Source organism: Temnothorax nylanderi, unplaced genomic scaffold, assembly GCF_030848795.1.
Source record: "Temnothorax nylanderi isolate EJ_2023f unplaced genomic scaffold, tnyl_v1.0 TNYL_tig0013_pilon, whole genome shotgun sequence".
Taxonomy (NCBI): domain Eukaryota; kingdom Metazoa; phylum Arthropoda; class Insecta; order Hymenoptera; family Formicidae; genus Temnothorax; species Temnothorax nylanderi.
In genome coordinates this window covers 906087-929023 of record NW_027249075.1, presented here as the reverse complement: position 1 = coordinate 929023, position 22937 = coordinate 906087, and the positions used below count along the sequence as shown (strand labels likewise).

The 22937-nt window shown below is 44.6% G+C and overlaps 1 protein-coding gene across 3 annotated transcripts; it reads left to right on the top strand.

Annotated features, from left to right (window-relative positions):
- Positions 1 to 338: 338 nt before the first annotated feature.
- On the top strand, positions 339 to 21902 carry LOC139767967 (uncharacterized). 3 transcript variants are annotated; one of them, XM_071697734.1, is made up of 11 exons: positions 339 to 1031; positions 2788 to 3062; positions 4886 to 4990; positions 5064 to 5286; positions 5427 to 5550; positions 5637 to 5724; positions 5830 to 5985; positions 6126 to 6286; positions 6658 to 6732; positions 8420 to 8562; positions 9460 to 21902. In XM_071697734.1, the coding sequence occupies exons 2-11, from the start codon at positions 2877 to 2879 to the stop codon at positions 18069 to 18071; spliced, it is 9873 nt and encodes a 3290-aa protein (XP_071553835.1). In that variant the 5' UTR covers positions 339 to 1031; positions 2788 to 2876; the 3' UTR covers positions 18072 to 21902. The 3 variants fall into 3 exon arrangements, with proteins under 3 accessions (XP_071553835.1, XP_071553836.1, XP_071553837.1); XM_071697735.1 differs by lacking the exon at positions 339 to 1031 and adding an exon at positions 1463 to 1746; XM_071697736.1 differs by lacking the exon at positions 339 to 1031 and adding an exon at positions 1847 to 2116.
- The last annotated feature ends 1035 nt before the right edge of the window (positions 21903 to 22937 follow it).

Sequence of the window (22937 nt, the reverse complement as noted above, 5' to 3'; positions counted from 1 at the left end):
AGTTTTATTCACAATATATCATATTAGTTCGTCATAAATGTGCATTCTTACTTATGAAATATCAAATATCTGTACAATAATAAATCATGAATTTAATGTTGCATTTTAAGCTATATATAATAATAATAATTTAATTTTTAAATATCTATAGTCGGGAATCTTATATCAGTAGTCAATAATATTCGTATTCTTTAATTAATTATATCGATCGAGTGTGAAGTAGAAAACTAATAACCATCGCTCGGTAATAATCACGATAACTTACTTACCCGCGATAACGTAATCCTCGCCGTCGTAATTATTGATCGCGGCGGCGGTAAGATGTCACGACGCGCGGCTCGCGGGACCGGTGTGCCACCGCCCTTCGTACATGTCGCGCCCAGCGCCCTCGGTAGGCCGGCCCTACGTTGCGGCGCGCGATCACGAGCAACGAAGGCGGAGCGCAGCGTAGCGCGACGCGACGTAACATTACGACGCGACGCGACGCAACGGAACGTAAACGTAACGGCGATGCCCATCCTCGAGCACTACTGCGCATATCGTGTAAATCGTGTCTAGGCGGAGAGACTCCAGACATCGGTCGTCCACCGTCTCGCTACTCTCGCTAGTGTACGCGCGCGCGCGCGTGTGTGTGTGCTGAGATATATAGATATATCTCCCTTCTATGTATACGTGTGTGCGTGTGTGTACGTGATGGTTCTGATTCGGGGCTCTGGTACGCGCTCGATGGTCGAGCATCGTCGCGCACACATCGCCGCACCTACGACGTCGGGCGGCGCCGCGAGATCGGCGAGCGGCATCGCCGCCCATTGTTAACGACGACGCGATCGTTGCGTTTCCTCCCATCGTCGTCGTCGTCGTCATCATCTCCGCCGCCGCCGCCTCCGCGAGGAAGGCACGGTAGCGGTCGACGGAAGCGGCCGGCGGACGCTGTCTGACCAGCGGTGTGGTGTCTCAGTGATCAATGAACTCTGGTTGACGCGTGTCGAGGCGTGCTGGCAGCGGGGCGCCCCAGCGACGGCCCGGCGGACGTACGTACGAATAAATTGCCCAGCCAATCTGCCAATCTTACCTCTTCTCTTTCTCACTCTCTTTCTGTCTCTCCCTGTCTTCCCTCCGCCGCTTATTCTCACGATAAATATATATTACATTAGGCGTCCGAGTTCTCGCGGAGCGCGCGCGAAGGGCGTCTCGGAAGCCCCCTTCGCGACGACGTCGACGACGGCGGACCTTGTCGGCTTCCATTTTCGGAATACGCCGCGCCAAGGAATACAAGGAATACTCGCAATTACGACCACGCACGTATACGTCGTATACGCGGGACGGACGTGCGCGGGCGGCGGTGTGTGTGCGCGCCCATAAACGCGCGGGACGAGGGGCAGCGGCAGGGTAACGAAGCGCGGGGAAACGAGCGCGTGCACGCATCGCGAGGCACGGATCCTCCTCTTCTACTCTCTCTCTCTCTCGTCCTCGAGCCTCGCCACGACGTCGCCGTCGGCCGGAGATCGCTAGAGCGTCTCCCGGCCCTTTCCGTCCCTCTCTCGTGCCCTAATCCCGGCTCGCTCGGGATTCCGTGTCGGACGATCGTCGTCGTGGTTTAATCGCGCGAGGACGCGACGGGAGAATCTCCCGCGTGATTTACAATATCTCTCGTCGTCGCGCGTTATGTAAACACGGTATACCGTCGCTTCGTCGCGACGAGGGGATCGGGCATAGCCGACGGCGGGGAATGGATCCGTTTCCGGAGTACGTAATCCCGTCTCGCGCGTATCCGCGACTCCGCGTGTTTCCCCCCCCCCCCCGTGTCGTTTAGAATGAATCGATGCGTCGATCTTTTTAAAGGGACGCGCGTAAGTACGGTTGACAGCCGAAAGTGGAGCAGCGCGTCGGGAATAGGGGCGAGAGACGCTCTCTCGCTCTCGTGTGCGCTCCGCTTCGCGGGACTCGGGAGTAAAATTGTGGCTTCCGTCCTTTCACGCGAATCTCTCTCTTACGTGTCCCTTTACCTGGAAAACTGTGCGCGAGTCGCGGGACGAGACAGCCGCGCTGTCTCGATACCGGGGAAATATTGGAGAAAGCACTGGCGCACTGGCTTCTATTCTTCAAATATCCCATTGTATTTTCGCTTTTTCGACACGCGTGACTCTGCTATTGTATAGCCTCCTACGATTACTCATGTCCCGCTTACGTAATTCAGTTTTCTGATTCCAACAAACTCACTTAAGTTTGTCATTCTTATCGTCTCGGTGTTTTTTTTTTTTTTTTTTTTTTTTTACAATTGTACATTGTAGATTAATTCTTTTTCTGGCTTAATTTTGTGTTCACCGTGGAACATCTAATCTAAACGTAATCTCTTATCTGCCATAACTCTCTCTTTACAGACGATGGCATAATATAGATATATCGATTGTCCCTTTTAAGAAAATACGCGTTAAACGATTACTCCCTAAAACTGAGAAAAATTGAGGAAAGAACACGCTTTGCTTCTTCTGTCCTTTAAATATCCCATCACATTGCGGCCTCTTTTAACACGTATGATCCTGCTACGTCTCTTATGTGTGATTACCCATTTCCTGTTTACATATTTAAGTTATCTGATCGCCAACGAGCTCACTTAAGTTCGTCATTCTTATCATCTCACAATCAGTATTTTTTTTTTCACAGTAGAAAACTTGCACATTGTAGAAATGTAGAATAATTCTTTTACTGTCTCAATCTTTTTTACCATAAAATATTTAAACGTAATCCCTTCTATCTATCTAATCTGTTATAATTCTCTCGTTACAGATGATGACATAATATATAAACATATTGATTGTCCCTCTTAAGAAAATACGCATTAAACGATTGCTCCGTAAGGCAGAACAAATGACAGTATGATGAATGATATAGACAGTTTTACTATGAAGGGCGCCGGCTCGAAAATGCCTCACAGTCATTCGACGCCAGCTGGTGTGGACGGAGGTAGTAGGACACCTCCCGCAACACCGCGAAAAGCCGGAAAGATGCTGGCAGTTCGTGTACAGATGTTGGATGATTCTATCACGATGTTTCAAGTGCAGGTAAAGGATTTCACCCTCAAATGATATCCTCCTGCGTTTCAACTGCTCGCGACAATTACGCGCTAAGGCACGTGCGGAGAAAATTGCACAACGGAGCTCATTCATCATGATCCAACGAAATTCAATGTCCTTTCGCTAATAAAGTTTCGAAGTCGCTTCTTAAAGTACCCTTTATGGAAAAAAAAAACACGACAGTTTTTGTCTAAGGTCACGATAGAATCCATAAATAAATGTAAGTTAAGAATATTCTACCCTCTTGCTCTTTACGTGGCGTAATAATGTTTTTTAGTCTGAGACCGTCCTGTGCATTATTTATAAAAATGTGCAAACTGTACGTGAAAATGTTTTGTTTGCCGTCCTTACTATTTGTAAAGATGACTTCTCGCGCCCTACAGAGACTATCGCTGGAATAAACGGTGTTGTAAAGTGACGTTGAATGATGCTTGAATCTCTTATTGTACCTTCATAATTCGACATTATACAGCAATTGGATGTGCAGTCCCCTATTATCACATTCGCGAGCGTAAGCTGCTACGTATCCGCGCTACGTGTCCGCGTGTATTTTATCTATGTATTAAAATGCTATTAAATCATCTAATCCGAGAGAGCTCGTATCTCTCCCTTTGATATAATCTAATCTTCGTAATGTATATACATATATATTATTTAACATGTTTGCCATAATTACTTTTACACAGAAAAAAAAGAAGCGTTAAATCAACACTGACGTACTTATACTGTATATACTGTATATACGCAAGAATATATAATCTTCTTATAAGAATTTCAACTTTTTTTTCTTGATTGAACTATATAAAACTTTGTTTAACTAAATTAATGGCTTCGTTCAAGCAAGTTTTCTTCGTTTAATGTAATATAATCTCATTTCAAGATTATATATTCTTGCGTACATACAAGTATATAAGTGTTGATTTGACACTTCTTTTTTTTCTGTGTTTGTAAGTTGAACTCGTGATCGTTCATATCTTTTACGTAGTCAAAAAGTCTGCATATGCATTAGTTCCATCATCCTATATTCTGCTACATAGGCATGTTAAACTATTTACTTCATCTATCCAGGTCAAGAGTCATTGATTACAAAGCTCCTTAGAATCTTCTCCCTAAAGCGATTTAACGTAAAATTCCGATACACGAGATTTTCACTTTCTTGTTGTATCATTTAAAATTTTTTAAACATTTTTAAAAATTACATTTTTTTTCAAAAAATATGAGGTGTGCTTTTATAAAATGTTATTATATCCATATGCTGAGGCATAGATAAACAATATTCTGAAAACTTTCAAAAGAACCTTAGAATTGATCTTGATAAATGCAATATTTAGTTATTTATATTTAAAAATTTTTATTAGCTTATAATATTGTGTATTTTTATATTGGCAAGGCACTCGCTATACATGTTGTATAGTGCATATATTTCCAGAAGAATGAGCTATTGGAGCATATAATGTATCAAATGGGGGATCTCCTTGAATGTGTGTGAAATATGTACACTCATTTATTGATTATTTATTTACAATGCTTGCAACGTGTTGCTTACTTCTTCAGAGATTAATTTTATTCTAGCGTCTTAATTTTTTATAATGGAAGTACAATAAGATCATTCTGCACATTTACAGCTTTCGATCATATGACTTTGACATATTTTTGATTGACATATTTTGTATGACAATTATTTATAAAAATATAACACAGATAGAGAGATGCCGACATTTTATAATTCAAGTTGTTATCAACTAGTTGTTGTCAAAGCTTATAATATTATAATATCACATTGTATAAATCTTATTATTTGAAAATTTCAGGCTAAGGCACTGGGTAAAGTGTTGTTCGAGCAAGTTTGTAAGCAATTGCATCTTTTAGAAGCGGATTATTTTGGTCTTGAATATCAAGAACCAAATTTCACAAAAGTAAGATGTGATTCTTAATGTAAATAACGTTCTTTGATGAACAATAAAATTAAAGAAATTTTGACATTTACAGTATTGGTTGGATTTGGAGAAGCCAGTGTGCAGACAAGTTGGTTTGTCTCTTATTGATCCGCTACTGAGGTTCTGTGTTAAATTTTACACGCCAGATCCTGCACAGCTTGAAGAGGAGTTTACACGATATTTATTCTGTCAACAAATCAAACGGGATTTAGCTCAAGGTTTACTGCAATGCAATGATAACACAGCAGCATTGATGGCTAGTTATATTGTTCAAGGTAATTATATATGTTGTTTCTATTACTATTAATTTTAAATCTAAGCCTAACAAATTAACACGTTAATTGTTTTGTAATATGTTTCGATTTTGTTCCGTTGTTTAACAAAAATATTTTCATTTGTTTTTTCTTTTTTGTAGCTGAATGTGGGGATTATGTGATAGAAGACTATCCAGATCATACGTATTTATCAACATTCAAGTTTGTGCCTCATCAGGATCAAGAGTTAGAACGACGTATTATGGAGAATCACAAGAAACATGCGTAAGAACTATATATCTTACTTCATTAGATAAGTAATTTTCTATTAATGTCGGGCATACATGCATATATCATTTTAATGTTAATAGGGGTCAATCTCCTGCGGAGGCAGATCTCAATCTCTTAGAAACAGCTCGACGTTGCGAATTGTATGGAATGAAAATGCATCCAGCTAAGGTAGGCGATATTAAAAGATTTGTTCTCTTATCTTATATATCTAGCATTACAAATCTTGTGTAGATATATAAAATATCTTTATATTTTTGTTTCTTTTTATACTAGGATCATGAAAATGTTCCACTAAATCTCGCAGTGGCGCATATGGGCATTGTAGTCTTTCAAAATTATACTAAGATAAATACATTTAGTTGGGCCAAAATCAGAAAAATCAGTTTCAAACGAAAACGTTTTTTAATCAAATTACATCCCGAGGGTTATGTGAGTATTTAAAATATCTTTAGCACTTGAAATCTTGAAAATAATTATTTTTGCATTAAATAAAGTATTAATTAATATGCATTTAAATATAACATATTTTTGATGATCACGTATTCATGTTACTTTTTTGTTATCTATAGGGGTATTATAAAGATACAGTCGAATTTTTCTTTGAGGGACGTAATGAGTGTAAAAACTTTTGGAAAAAGTGTGTAGAAAACCATGGCTTCTTCCGTTGCTCTGTAGTTAAGAGAGTCGTAAGGCAGAAAACTAGAGTGCTTAGCCGTGGATCGTCGTTTAGGTATGTCAAATTAGCTCCAAGAATGTTACTATATTTGTTAAAGAAAGTTAACGTCTAATTTTCACGTTTTTAAATATATATTAGAGATAAATGTTTTATATATTCGAAAATATTATGTTAAAATTGTGATTGTACATAAACTTAAAAAATATATATAGTACTTTAATCTGTAGAGGACGGGGAGTCTATTTTTAGGCTCCACGGGGGTCACTTATTTTTCGTAGTATAACACTTTAGCACATATATGGAAGTTATAAATAAAAATCATACAAAGTCATGAAAAAACTTGCCCGTTTTCTAAAGGTTAAATTCGGATAATTATAATATCAAGATATCTCTCTCTACATTGTTGTGCATTTATATATCACCAGGTATAGCGGCAAAACCCAGAAACAAATTGTTGAATTTGTTCGAGATAATTACGTGAAGAGGCAGACATTTCAAAGGTAAGTTTCTCTAAGAAATCGAGGAGTTGTTGAATAATTAAAAGAGTTTTTGGATACCCATGTAATACGTAGGTAGTGCATGCAGACCACGTACTGTTCTCCTAATGTTGATTCGTACCATTGAGATTTTTATTAACAAACGCACCAAAACTTGTGAGTAAGATAGGAGGTGGCACGGTCTTGCTTTTACCGGGATACAAGTCGATTATTCGTATGTGTATTAAAAACGTTTCCAATTTCTATAGCGGAAACTGTTTTATCATATCCATTTTTATATTTCCGTTTGTCAGTGTTGCCTGCTCGGACAGGGGTGGCGGGGAGTCAGGCTCACCATCAGGCACGATAAACCCGAATGATGAGTGTACCCTCTCTCAATAGCGTGATCACTAATTATTTATATTGTTGTATCTAATAATACACAGCAAAGTACCACATTTCACTGCCCTAACAGTTATATCCAACAAGATATTTGTCCATAGCAGTAGATTGTTCTCTAAAATAGAAGATAGTCTATTATATGATACAGTTGAAGAAACAAAATAAGCTATTCTTGTATATACCGCCGGCAGATATTCATTTGCTGTGCGATATCGATGCACGGTTGAGAAACGCCTTTATACATGAAACATCAATTGATGTAAAAAGACTAATATAATACGCGTAACATTAAATTTGCTTATAAATAAGTTAGAATCGCTCATACATTACTACATATCAGACTTGCTAAAAAAGATCTCTGTGCATTAAGACGATTCTAAATATTTTTATATTTTATCTCTTCGAGACTTTTTTTCATCTCGAGAGCAATAATCGTGAAATAATCAAATTTTACGTGAATCTTTGATTATCCATGAACAATTATATACAATTGTAAAAGTTGAATGCATTGAAGTCTAAATATGACATTAGGTATATTTATTTAAAAAGTGCACATTTCTTTGTATTTATTTGTGCTTTGGAACACGCAAGATATTCCTCTTGTGTTTCATATAATTACTGCACGTATAGCTATTTGCGAACGCGCGAATAAAGATTTCTATATTAATTAATGTTTTTATAAAGTATATTCCATATGGCATTTTTGAGAGCAGGACAGCCTCTTTTTTTACAATTTCACATTCCGTTGAAAATAATGGCTGTCTTTTCACTATTTCCAAATTCAGTGGTAATACACAATTCTCCGTTGCACTCGCGACATGTTACACAGTCCGTGATGATTTACTAATTTTATATATACTTATTTATTAAGTATAATTAGTAAATATGTATATACATAGTTAGCTGCACATTTATTAATTTTATAAGTGACATTTTTATCTTGTTATATTGTATAATTAAAAATATAAAAGCTAGCTCTATACGCGTGTCGACAATAACATATTACATTGCAGTGAAAAATCATTTAACGGCGGTATTGACCGTGTATCGTATCAGAAGTAATCTACTTTTGTTTATCGCATCGTATTTCAAGATGTGGATTGGTAGGAAAATCAATATCATCTGCATAATTCCTTGCATCGTAGCGTCGAGTTAGTCGAGAAGCGTTCTTTTTTTCCTTTTCTTTTTTCTTACTAACGATCGTTGACAATAACGAAAGAAAGAAAGAAGGGATAAGCTAGTTCCAAACACAGGCTTGGCATTTGACAGCCTAAGTCTGATGCTGAACTTGACTCTCTCTTGCTCGCAGGTCCAATTCGTTCCGGCAGACTAGCGGTGGTAGGGCATTGCAGGGCTCGGAGGGGGGAGGCTATCGTGGGGCCACTCCAAGCAGCTCCCTTATGGGCAGCTCCAGCATCTCTGCCCACCCCCTCCTGCCCCTCGGCGATCCTGGTATGTACCATGACCGACACCAACCTCCACAACAAACGCTTTATTTTTAATTTCTCCGCCCTTTGGCTCTCTATTTCTGTCCACCTGTTTCTAGCCTCATTTCTTTTCACCGTATCATAACTAAAGTATTGTAATAGTAGAGTAGAATAGCGTATATCTTAAATAGATTGTTTTTAAACGGACGTTTTGTGCTTAAAGTTTATTATGTTCATAAAAATCATGTGTGTGTGCGTGTATGTGCGCGCGTGCAAGCGCAAGCGCGCTTGTATGTAAAAATTATAACGTAAGAAAATGTCAATTATATATATATTTGTGATTATGATTATGATTATATCTTGTTGACACATCGAAGGGATTTCTGAAATATACATATATGTATAGTTAAGACTTAAAACTGAAAAGATTATTTTGAGATTACATTAATTGTACATAAAGAATTAAATAATTAAATATTAATTAGCTTTTGATATTTTGAAAAGTAATATTAACAGTTTTGAAAAGAAATATGAAATATGAAGTTTATATCACTACACGATTAACAGATGATAATATATTATATGGTGTATACTGATTATTGTATTAGAATAATATAATAATATTATTGATTACTATAGCAGAATAATATAAAACCGTTAACTACTAGTTTACTACTAATATTGTGTATTAATTTACTAACATTCCTTTATGTTATTCGAAGTATGAAAAGAAGCAAGTGTCGTGCGTGTACACGCGTGACAAATTCATTTTCACAGTAGTTATTTTGCTAATTAAATATCCATTAGAATAATTAACACGGCAGAGGCGTGATCGCACAAGAGTCACATATAAAAATTTCATAATATTACACAGGGATGTTAGAAGAAAGAGGATTTATGTCACGCGATACGATTTTTCCAGCCCTGGCAACCCCAGCTCTGTCTCTGTCATGCGGTTCGATGACACTGGATTCTCCGACGACTGTGACGAGTGCCTCGATGGGAGGGACGATTCACCGTCGAGAAGACACAGCTACATCGTTTCGGACGCTTACCTCTATCGACGTCCATTCGCCAGCCACCCCCAGCCAGGTCCCAGCACAGCGGCAGACACATGCTACCAGCCAGCAACGGATTTCATCAACAGGTCGTATCAGCCCCTCTAACAGCAGTCCCCCAGAATTCCCACCACCACGACCTCTGCCCAGATACCCTTGGCAACGGTCGGCTAGTTGTCGCGAGTTGTACGCTTCTAGTTTCGAGGACTCCGGTAAGGCGCGGCCGCGGGACGACAAGGTCACCGCGGACCTTCCGTTAGATCCATTTCAATTAGCCTCCCAGGGTGAGCTAGATAACCCCGTAACACGTTACGACGAGAGTAATCGTTCGTATAGCGCCGCTAGTTCGAAATTACCTTCCCTAGATCACGATTCTGTCCCCGAGCGTGTCTACAGCAGTTCCTACCCGGGAACGTCGTCGTTGTCTACCGAATCGGGCCATGAGGAATCGGGTCCCGCTGGAGATCTGTCGCACGACGATCTCTCACACGATTCTTACGAGCTTTTAGAACGCGAGCATGAATTCGAATATCCGGAATCGTATTCTAGTCCGCATGACGAGCACGAACCAATATCCGATCAGAGCGACGAGGGAATCGAGCATGAGATGTTCCAAATGGACTCGGAAACCGATTCCTTCGTCAAGCACAGATCGTTAAAACCTTCGGAGAAACAACAATACAGATCCGCGTTCACTGATCTCAAGAACTCTAAAACTAAGTCCATCGATCGGTACTCAGCTGTATCCAAGGCGGACGGCGATTTTGTGATCACCGAATCTAGGATACAACGAACGGGTACTCAGATAGAACGCAAGTTTGAAACGAGACACGCCAATTCCATGGAACAACCGTCCAAGACGGCTATTCCGCATCAGGATTCCGCCAGAAAAGATCCCGTGGTGATACAGGTGCAGAAACAAAAGGTTTCTGTCCTGAATGAGTTAAAGAACTTAAAGCCAAAGTACAAGATCACTCACGTAGACTCGGAGGTCTTGCGAGACGAGGGTATTATGCGTCCGAAATCGCGAATAGACGACGATCTAAGCCCGGTTGACGGAAACAAAACGGTAGATTATAACGCGAGAGGGAGGACGACCAGGGCGCGCAGTATCGCCAGCCTAGACGATCATCCGCGGTTGTACGTCGAGACGGGTAGTCTAGGTCGGGGGCATAAGTCTAGGGATAGGAAATCGAGAGATTCTGACGTCAAGGTCGAGAAAGTCTTGTCGAAGGAGCGTAGAAGCGTTGAGAGGGAGGAGCGAAAGCGGGATTACTCGAAGCGAATAGACAAGAGCGATTCGCGAGAACGTCGTTCGGTGGATCGGCTCGATTCGCGCGAGCGGAGATCGGACAGTCACGGCCGTCGCAGTATAGACCGGATCGATATGCGCGAGCTACGTAGAAGCATCGAGCGGCTCGACGTGCGCGAGAGGAGTTACGAGCATCTAGACTCGAGAGAGAAGAGTGCCTTTTATTACAATGATTTCTATGAATCGCGCGGTAAGAGCGTCGATCGTTTAGACTCTCAAGGGCTGCGCAGCAGCATGGAGCATCTAAAGAGTCCCAAGGAGAGGAGCAATCATCGGCATTCGGAGCGCCGGGAGAGGAGTATCGAGCGGATCGATTCTCGGGAAGCGAGGAAGAACAGAGCCGCATCTATCGACTACGATCGGCATACTTTAGAACGATACGATTCCGACAACAGAAGTCCGTTCGAGCGGTTGACTCCGAAAGAACAACGAAGGATGAGCGTAGACAGACTCGATTCTCAAAAGTTCGACTTCGATCCGCGAGCGATCGAACGTTTGAAATTCTTGGAGCGTTATGAACAAAGGGAACGAACTCACGAGAGAAAGATCGAATCGAGGAGCGCCGAGCGTAAGAGCCTGGAGAAACTGGACTCGCGTGAGCGAAAATACTTGGGACGTTTGGAGTCGCGGGAGGGAAGGAGTCTCGAGTGCCTGGACTTTGACAGCGTAGAACGTAAGAAGAATATCGAGAGAATGGAGCATAAGGATCAGAAGAAGAGTAGGAGCAAGTCCGAGAAAGCCAAGTCGGAAGAGAAACCGCGGGAACGCGACGACTGGAGAAGTTTGGAGAAAGCGCGAAAGGATAATGAGAGACGGGAGCGCGAACGACAGGCGAAATTGTCTATCGAATCCCGTACGGAAACAGTTATCGGCGTCCCGCACGAGATGGAGAATTTGAAGTCGAAAACTGTATTCTCCGAGTACGAGCCGAAGGTTATTGGCGGCGTTGTGCTGGGTTTCGAGGAGACCGCGTTGCCCGGACACGTGCCGGTGGAGCGTACGAAGAGCGATCCGAATCCGGCGCGGCAAAGACTGGGATCCAACAGTAAGCGGCACATACTGATGCATCAGAAATCCATAGACCTGACACCAGCCGACTCCGGCGACGAGGAACCGTTCTCGGACAGTGCGGCGATGCAAAAAACCAACGTCGATATTCCGTACACGTTGCACAAAAGGCACGTCATGAACGGCACGGCGTCCGACGAAAAATCCGAGTCGGATAGCAGCAAAACTTCGAAGAATGTCAAGAGTCTCGCCAAGGATTTACCGAAGTTACCGCTGAAGATGGTAACGGATCTCCCGTACTTCGATCTGACCAAGCTTTCCTCGATAGACAAGGCCGGTAATAAACTATCTCCGGATAAATCGAAGAGCGGCGCGGTTACCGCCGCAAGACCGAAATCGATATTAAGCCCCTCGGATAAGCCGAGGAGTATTCTGAGTCCAACATCGAAACTCTCACCCACTGATCTGAAGAGCATCGTTTGCAGTTTGTCGCCTATTAAGAAGAGCCCCTCGAAAACGAAGACCCATTCTCCTGAGAAATTCTCGCCAAAGGGCGGCTCGTTAGATAGGAACAGAGCCGAAGTTATCATCGAGGATTACACGTGCAAGAAGTCCTCGAGCTTGGACAAGAAACCTTCGAAATTGTCGCCAGTGGAGCCGAATGTCACCATTATCTCGGCCATCGAAAAACGCTCGCCTAAAAAATCGCCGACTGATTCTAGCGTGACTATCGTCTCTGTGATACAGAAGAAGAAATCTGTCGACGGAGCGCCCAGAAGTCCCACTAATGTTGCGAAAATAGCGGACGCTAAAATAAAAGCTGCCCTGAATTTTGCCGATATCGTCGGCATGGAAATGAAGCAGAATCTAGAACGCAAGGCAAAAATAGAGAAAGATAGTCTAAAAGCACCGGACGATAGTTTAGAGAAGCAAGATAGCATTGAGAAGATACCATTACCTGAAATTCCTCCTAGCGGACAGGCTGAAGAGAGAACGATAGGTGACCAAATCAGAAACGTCGAACAGACGGTGAAGGAACGGGACCGTTCTCCGAAACGAGCCGTCGACGAGTTGTCGGACGATGATCAAAAGAGAGAGAACGTACAGTCTGTAATAGCTCAAGTTCACATACCGGCTACAATGGAAATCAAATCAGAGAAACCACCGATTCCGGAAAAACCGAAGACGTTAGAGAAGCCAAGTATTCCCGAAAAAACGAAACGTATTTTGGAGAGAATAGAATCGAAATTTTCGGAAGTTAGTAAAAATTCCGCTACAAGGATATCGAGGCCGAAGATCATCGATACAGGATTTGATGATTTCGTGGATCCAGTCGCCGATTTGCCTTTGGACGAAGTGCCTGTAAAACCTACTTTAGAATTGGATAGTCTTAAAGTTCCTGAGTTCGTTCCTTTCCTGCTGAGACCGCACGCGGAACCGATAAGATCGAAGTCTTTATCGCTGGCGGAAGAGAAGGCTCCGATCGATACCTTGCTCTCACCGGAAGTCGAGAATAAACACTTCGTGCAAGATGTCTCTCCGAAGAGGGTGAAGAAGGTGAAGTCCGAGCCGAAAAAAGATTTCAAAAAACAATCAAAATCATTAGAGGGCGACAAACCACCGTTAAAAAAGAGCGCATCGAAGGAGTCACGTTCGCCATCGGCGAGTACAAAAATTGACAAATCCAAATTAAAGCTCGGCGAGATGCCACAGGAGATCATAATAATAGATTCGACTGATGTGGCGCCGGAAATAAGCATTGTACAGAAGGGCAGATCGAAATCTGTAACCAGATTGTCCGACAAGCCGTTTTTAACGTCGAAGGATGAGAAGGAAGAAACGAAGAGTACTCGCGCGAAATCCGCATCCGTCGACGACGAGCTGATTAAAGGCGCGATAAAGTCCGAGAAGTCAAGACCGAAGTCGTTGGGAATATCGAAGAGCTTGGGAAGTACGGAGAAGAAAGATTCATTGGAGAAAATCTCACCGAAGAGACTCAAAGCTGCCGCCAAAGCAGCCGTCGAAGGCAAATCTGCTGCGGCTAAGGACGCAGCGTCGAAACAGGACTCGAAAACGGTACGCGGAAAAGTGGCCTTGAAAGTGGAGGCGACTAGTGATGAAACTGCTGCTGAATCGAAGCAGCCTAAACTGGAAAAGGAAAAGCCGTGTGTTAAACCTGACGTGGTGATTGATCAGCCAGTGGATACTAAACGAGCCGTAACAGTCGACGAGTCCAAGGGAGCAGTCAAGGAATCAGGCAAAGAGTCAGGTAAAGAGCCAGGCAAGGAACCAACGAAGGACAGCGTAAAGAAAACGGCGCTTGCTCAGGACTTAACCGAATCTCCCTTGGTCTTACGTAAACCGGGACAGACGCCGATACTGTTCGCTCGCGCGCGTCTTGGTCTTTCAGAAGGTAGCGGAATTGGCGCTCTTCAGCGTCAAGGTGCGACGCAGTCGCCTACTGCTCAGCGGCGCGCGAAATCTCTGGACGCCGCGGTGATCTCCGTGCACAGACTACCACCGGCGAACGCGTTCTCCAGCAAGGATGACACAGTGGACGTGTCGGAGAAATTGGAGGATCTAGAGAACGCCGCCGAAGAGGCTGCGAGCACGGTATCGAAGGTGCTTTCGGTCCAGATGGAGGCCTCCCCGAATCACAAATCCGACAGTACCGATCACACGACCATACCGGAGATATGCACGGATTCTCTGTCCGTTACCGAGACCTCGGCACAGTATCTAGAGTCGCCGCTGACAGAATGTAACGAGATCGTCCCTGGCGCCGATTCGATAGCCTACGAACAGGGACAAGAGAATGGTCGAATTCCGTTTGTGAGTTCCATTAACGAAACGCAAACGCCGAAAGTCACAGAGAGCGCTAAAATAGAAGAAGCGACAAAATTCATCGATCAAAGTTCTACAGAATCCGGTACTGAGCAGGAAGCTTTTAAGGAGAGTTTCGATGCGACAGCTGGTACGTCAAGAGATGCTCAGTTGGATCAGGATCAATCGGCAGTCTCTACGATTTTCGTGAAGAGCGCTAGCACGGAAGTCGTCTGTAAACAGAAACGGACAGAATCGCCGAGCGAAGTTTCCGATAGCGAGACTACATCAACGAAATCTCCTTCTCGCCCACATGATTTTCGTGTCGATGGTTCGAGAAGTCCGTCTGAGAGAGATGATGTGCCTGACGTAACCATAAGCGCGGTTCGAGAGAATGACATGTTCTTCTTGCATTGTTACGATCAGGACGATCCTCCAGATATGGTCAAGTCGCCGATACAAATATCCATCGAAGAGTGTTCCGACGACGACATGAATCCGGAGGAGGAAGAGGAAGAGATAGCGGAAGTGCGAGTGGAAATCGACGAGCGAGAAGAAGAGGAAAGCCACAAGCGGCTCGATTCCCTCGATACGAGCGAGGATACTCTCGACGCGCTCGATACGCAAGTACAGACGCGAGGCGTGGACAGCGAACTAAGTTCACCGGACTACGGTGTCGATAAGATGGACGAGAAGACGTTGGTCGAAGTCGAGTTGACGCCGGAATATCTAGAGATGAAAAGAGAAGATGAAGAAACGGCGGAAGAATTACCGGAAGATGAACCGGCCAGAGAGGCTGCGGAAATCGCGGACAGCAATCGTCTCTCCATCGATAGGAAACTTAGACTAAGCACCGAACGCTCGAGAAGTGAGGAGACCAACACCTGGACACCGGACAGAGAAGACCCGGACTCCAGTTCGTGTTCCATCGCCCGGCCGCTAGGGATCGGCCAGATACAACCCATAATAGACCGTCGGGAGATCGCCATGATGGAAGGCGCCCGAGACAGCGGTTCTATGGACGACGACAACAGCAGTGGCTCGCAACATCCTTCGAAGCAGGAAATGAGCGTCACGTGGAAATCATTCCCGCAAGGAAGCTCCGGTAGTTCCAGTCTCGAGGACGGCTGGGTGCCCCAGGACGAGAACAACGTGCAGCGTGAATCGCAGTCTGAAGACAGCAACGGTCAGAACGAAGACAGTTACCAAGAGGACTTAGCGGACTTTCCTGGCACCTTTATCATTGGTCCCGAAATATTAGCCAACTACGGCGCATTTTCGCTTTCGCGCACGTTGTCGAGGATATCCGAACGATCGACAACGTCGGAACAAGACAGAAGCGACTTGGAGGATTCCTTTAAGCCCAGCTCGAGGTCACCGAGCCTCGACGACGAGTCTTTGATGTCGAGCGATCATCAGCCGTCTCTATCATCGGATCCTCCGTCCGGTACGGCGTTACCATCCGTATCCGACGATCGCAGGACCTCTTCCGAGCTACCAGACATCCCCATCGACGTGGTCGGCGCGCACGAGGATGACACGAAGTCGCCGCGAACGACCAGGCGTTCGCGATTGCAATTGCAAAGTTCCGAGGACTGGCCGTCGCCGCCCAGTTCACCCGTTTTTGAAACATCGATAGTGAGTCACGTGGAGACATTCTACATGGAAATCAAACCGGAGGAAGCCGTCAAGGTGACCGTTACGGACAGCACGGACACGCCCGTCCATGCGGACCAAGATAGCGACTCTAGCGACGAGAACAGGACGCTGCACGACGATCTGCATTCGACCCTTTTGGAGGACGGGCAAAGCTCGACGTCCGCAACGACGGCCGACGGCACGGTCAAGATCGCAGTAAAACCGAAGTCGAATTCGTACATAACCGGCTCGTCACACAGTGAAGACACGTCGATGGGCCTGTCTATGTCCGAGTGGTCCAGCTCGAATAACACCGTGCGCCAGTTTTGCCAGTACTCCGGCACAAAGTCTGACGATAATTCGCTGGCGGAGCTCGGCGCCTCAATCTCGGACTGGTCGGGTAGTACGACGGTGATACCGCAACAGTACTACGCCACGACGGCTGCGGACAAGAGTCAGAGCGACACCACGACGTCCGAGAGGAGCGCGACCAGCATGAGACCGAACTCCAAGTGCCAGTCCGCTGACACTTCTTCCCTTCCGTCTCCGCCGTCCCCGTCTTCGCTGCCGTTACCCGTGTCGCCACCACTGCCTTCTCCGCCCGCGACAGCTACCGCCTCGTTTCTTCACGAGGACGAAGCCGCCGGTTTCGCGATCGAACAGCACGAGACTTTGCAGACCGAGACGCTCGTCAAGGATGACGACGATCTACGTCAATCTCGAACGCAGGATGACGAGTTCGATGAGGCGCGGCGATTTATCGAGAACCAATTTGATGAGCACCATCGCCTACGTCGATACGACGACGAGCAGCAAGGGGCTTATCCCCAGGAATTCACCGACATCTCGCCGCCTCGTATCACTCTTCGAAACGAGTACGACGAGGCCATCGACGACGATGACTTCCAAATGGTCCCGGATGAGGATACACTCTGCGTTGACGACACGGCGTTGCCGATCCCCGAGGAGGACGAGGAGGATCAATTGTACGACAACGTGCCCGCAATGAAGTATTCCAGTAGCAACAAAGTGCGGATGGAGGTTGGCCGCGGGGACAGTTCGGAAGATATGCACGAGAAGTACGCCGATCTAACCCTACAAGCGCGAGTAGCGGACGACGATTGGTCGTCCGAGGAACGAAGAGACGTCCCGGAACGGGAGAAACCGTCGACGAGGTCGCCAAGCAAGTTCGATCGCGGCTTCTCGGAGCCGAGTCCGCACGAGGCGGGCAGACATCATGGCACGCGGTCCACCGTGCGGCCCGTGATGGTGCCGATCCGAGCGAAGTCGACCCCGTACTACTCCACGACGAGTCTGAGCGGCGAGTCGACCACGTCGAGCCCGCCTATGCCGATCAGAACGCAGATCAGAACGAAGACGATGCCTTCCTCGTCCAACCGCAGCCCGCAGAGCGAGGGCGACACGTCCTCGAGCATGGACAGCCCGGCGCACACGCCCGATCGGGGTCAGCGGGCCTTCCGCCGGAAGCGACAGCAGAACGCCAAGAGGCGACACCGCGTGGTGGTCGATCTCGAGGTCAAGGACGGCCACATAGTGTCCAGCACCGATTCCAGCTTCGACGTGGCGACCATTCCGCCGCCGCTGCTGACGGAGGGCCAGAGTCTGGACGTGGACGACGACGAGGACGACGAGATGTCCGAGACGAAGGACGAGCGTCGGCAGCAGCAGCGTTGACGCAGCGTCGACGAGCGACGCTAAGTATTAGAATTGAGCGCGATCGATTGCGCTCACCCGGGCTCAAACTAGCAGGATTTGCAAAGTTCCCAGTCGTGTGGAATTGAACGCACCTTAGAATTGACAGACTTCGTGGTCGTACGTTGGCACTCTCGACTATCACGCAAACCAAGATCAAATGGGGAACGGATCTCGCGAACGAATCGACGACTTAGCCTAGCCTTCCGCGATCTTGACGACGACGATTCAACGACGACGACTTGCCCGGCAATATATCGCGCCGAGTGGCAATCGTGAATCGGGAGTTTATACGGGTATGAACGACGACGAGGGTACCAACGGCGACGAAAACTGGACAGACGCGACAAAGACGACGTCCGTCGTTCCGGGCTGGAACGCCCGAGGCTGAATGATCAAAAGCTGCGCGAGGAATGTAGCATAAATATCGTTAGGGATACAGATACGGTTTGTTACGCGTTTTAGAGACCCGGTTTACTTTGATATTACGATAGAACCCCTCTGGTCCCCGTCCCCTCGTAGAGATGAATATATTTTAGCGAGTAATATTCATGCATAACACACGGGAAGCGAGGAGTATCTTAACTTATCGCGATCGACGTGCCCGCGCGCGACTCGGTGAACGACAACCATTACGCGCGACACGTTGTATCTTAATAATTAATAATGTTAATAAGGCATAGAGATCGAAGGAGCGACGTAGGATTTTCGAAGATAATTGTGACTCAAGGAAAACGAGCCGCGTCATTGCGATTATCATTTTTAACCCTTTAATCAGCCCGTACCCTCGTTTCGTTTCTCGCACGAGATACCTCCGACATTGCTAGGGGAAATTGTGCGAGTATTTTGAACGAATAACGTAACATTCTTTTTTTTTCTCCTACAAAAGTCAACGTAGCTTTGTTATACAATTATAACTAGCACGGCAACGTAATCGTGCAACACAATGCAACACGGTACAACAACGTTAAAGGGTTAAAATAGTGTTAAATCACGGCGTCGCAAATGTACGACGTTTTACACGGTCGCGCAACCTTGAATTCATCCAGGATCCAGGACAATCAATCGCGAGCGGCGGGTCGCTCGAGACCGGCGATCCCCTCGAGGGGGAAACGAGGGAAACGAAACGCGGAATTACGTAAGGTCGCCCGGGGCCGATTGTTTCCATTGTTCGAATTGAATTCCGAACAGCAACGACAACGCGGATCCCTGTATGGGCTGTATGATTTCACCGCGGTTTGCTTCGCGCACGCGAATTAGAAAGGAGGAGTAAAAGTTGCTCAACGTAGATACGTAAAACGTGGTGCACCGCGCTTCTAATGGCAGGTGCATCCCCTGATATATCCTCCGCGTATGGAATTACCCTCGACGAGGGAGAGGAGCACCTGTTACTCGTTAATAGACGTTGGCTCTATGGACCAACCGAGTAGTAGTCGCTAAGCTCTCTGATTTTAGGTGGGAACCTTAAGCGTCGTCTAATCATTAATCCGCGAGACTTATTCGCCTAGCGACAAACACATCCGCGAGATCAGGCCGGGAGATCTATGCCCCGCATTAAGATTGTTACTGGGCGACTTGTTATTTACCGCCGATACTTATTGCGAGAGGAAGATCGCAGGTAGAAACGCGTTTCGGCTGTTTTCGGAGGAGTTTGATTCTTCCTGTTTTTCTTTCTCTTCTTTTCCTTCGCTCGTTCAGTAAAATTTCTATTTGAAGCTAATACGACTGGTACACGTGTATACTTTTATCGCTCACAATTATTCGTTACCCGTAGATCGGTGGTTTTGAGAGTGAGAGAGAGAGAGAGAGAGAGAGAGATCGGCTTTACAGCGGGCAAATTTACGGGAGAAGGAGGCTGCCTCCCGACGAAAGAAACGTGCGGTTTGAAAAACTTTAGGAAGGAGTCCGACTCGAACGAAGCAATAGAAAGTCCCATTTGGATTTTTCATTGACTTGTATTGTGCCTAGTTTTTTATACCATGTTCGTCGTGTGCGCAATTTAGTACGAGGCGAACGAATTCGACGCGTTTTATGCGCGCACGTGCGCGTGCGTATTTTTAAATAGGTAAAATATACGTAAGCGTACCGAGTTATGCGATTGAGAGAACGAGTAACGCCTGTTACCGAGTGCACACGATGTGTTTCCGGGATAACGATTCCACAGTCGCAAATTTACAATTGAACGCGGCATTGTCAGAAGCGCGTCTTTGCTTATTTTTCTCGGATTGATGTAAGAAATTCTCGAATCGCGGTTACTGCCGTCTTAACTTTACATAGTAAAGTTGTCGACGCCCTTGTTTGCTGTTTAGTACTTTCATATATTCTATACTTTAATTTAGATCTTTATAGTTTAATTTAAATCTCTATATTTTATATAAGTTGGTTTTTATATCGAATACAATTTCTCTTGCGTTTCATAGGTGCATATTTAATAAACGAAATATCGAGTTACGAATCTTTAAAATGTTAGGTGCGATACTTACAGAGGTGTCACATCTTAAAGATGAAAATAGGTAAAAATAGATCAAATGGAACAGCAGGGTTGATAATTAATTAATACGGAACTAATTAGCTTTCCCGTTATAGAGCGCACACGGTTATTTAAATGGCTAAAACATTAGTTTAATTTCAAAGGCTTGTTAAAGTATACCTGAAAAGAAGTATCTTTGGATAGATTCCCGGTAAATATTATAATTAATTGCAGCAATAATTCGTCAATAATTCGGGAATCGCAGCATTCCTGATAACGAGGCGAGATCGTTATCTGTATTGTCGGTATATCGGGAATTCTCGCAATACATATCGTCGTTATTATACACGGATACATTAAAATTGTTACTCGATGATCGTGTATTACGACGAGAGGGATACACAGCGGGAAGATACGCGTGACGCAAAGGGATGACTGCTGAGTGCCGATAAACGATGGCATGCCGTTATCTTGTTTGACGGAACTCTCTCAGTTTTGATATCCGCGCACGTTCCGAGCCATAGGCTTAAATTCGAACGAATGATTTACTTCAGGATTACGTCAGGGTCATACCGTTGGATTTTCTGATTACACCCTGTACATGCCGTAGTTCGAGCTAGGAATGACAGGTATCCCGGGATTGCCCGAAGCGAGAACCGTCGGAATGGCTGTTGCCGAATCATCCGAATAGGTCGCGGTTCCGGCAATTCCAGGATGGTCCTGATTTTGGAGCGGCACACAGAAATATGTAATGGACGGCTTATCTGACCGCGAACGAGAAAAGTAGATCTCCGGGAAGATTTGTCTGTATAAATATATCTCTATTTGGAAAAGAGCTTCCCGCGATTCACCTTCGAGAGTCGTGATCCGAAGATCGAAGATTCTTTTTTTTTCCCGTTCTCTGTGCCCAGATGATTCACAACGGCACATCTTTTTCTTTCCTCGATCTTCGTACGTACAGCGATACCCAGATGAATTTATTTAAAATTCACTTAAAACGCATCGGCGTATGTAAATTAATGAAGTAGACAGGACCTTCTTGACGCGAACGTCAGGACGCTAACTTAAAACTCGCATCGATAATTTAACGATTATGGTCGTTATATGAATGTGCAAGGTAGAATTCTGAGCACCTTTTTTGATAAATTTACTGAAGTCATAAGAAGCAGAATTTTTTAGAAGTCACGACGCAGAAGTCACGAACGACGAACGGTTAACATACGAGTCATCTCTTCGAAATATACTCGGTGCAGAGGTCATACTCGCCACATTGGTCTAGTTACGTTAATGTCTATAGTAGCACGGCCTGGGCGATTAGTCGAATAAAACCCTTTGATGCGTGATTAGTATCACTTTGATTAGTATCACATGTCCCCATTTGTGTATGAGTATCTTTACTCGGCGGCGAATTCGATCGGGAACGCACGAATGCTATCAAACCGCAGGAAACACGGCGCAAGTTTGCCGTTTCATTACGAAAAGGAAACAATGTAACGTCACTTTTCCATCAGTTCAGTTTACTCGATCAGAAGCACTGTCTTTCTCTTTCTCTCTCTCTCCACAACTTTTTCCATTCACTTGCGGTTCACTCCATCGAATTCGCCACGAAACTCATGATTTTGGTACGTCCTCCTTGTCTCTTGACTCCTGCATCTGTGCATCGTCAGATTCGGTCCTGTCATCATGTGATATCGCACCTAGAGCGATATTCATAATCCGATCTTAAATTAAAGATCGTCTTAAGTATTTTAAGATAGTATACGGTCGTTCCATTGGCTAGATGGAATCTTCAGACTGTCTGAGACCAGACTTAGGACGAGCTTAAATATAAAATCGGACTATGAATATCACCCCCTAGAGATCCTCTAATCAGAATCTGAACTTAAGAACTACTATTTACAATTGCTATTTCTCTGTCATGTTTCTTCAACTCGCAGTTTCGACTTTTGAAATTCTTATTTTTGTTAAACATAACGAATAAGTCTATACTTGAAAGGTTTTATTAAGATTTAATTTCTCTTAATGCTATCAAACGATATAGTGTCTTTATAATAATGCTTGCACACGTATAAAAAAATGTATTAAAAAAATAAAAATTTTCCCAATAAATTCCATGTATAAATGATACATAATTTCATATAAATTATAATTTTATCATAATAAAGCTAATTAATATCTAGTACGAATTTACAATCAAATTTTATATTTAAGCAAGTGATCAGTTGCAGTTTATGAGATACCTTTATAGTGTAAACTATATAGCTGTACAATTTAATCCACATGTTAAATTAACAATTTATTTAGTTAAATTAAATCCTTTTCTTTCTAATTCTTTTCTTGAGAAAATGATAAAATTTATTGTCCCCTTGGGGTTACAA

Coding starts and splice junctions, on each gene's coding strand:
- LOC139767967 (XM_071697734.1), top strand. CDS start 2,877: ATGATGAATGATATAGACAGTTTTACTATGAAGGGCGCCGGCTCGAAA. Junction 6,733..8,419: donor AAGAGGCAGACATTTCAAAG/GTAAGTTTCTCT, acceptor TCTTGCTCGCAG/GTCCAATTCGTTCCGGCAGA. Junction 8,563..9,459: donor CCTGCCCCTCGGCGATCCTG/GTATGTACCATG, acceptor CGATTTTTCCAG/CCCTGGCAACCCCAGCTCTG.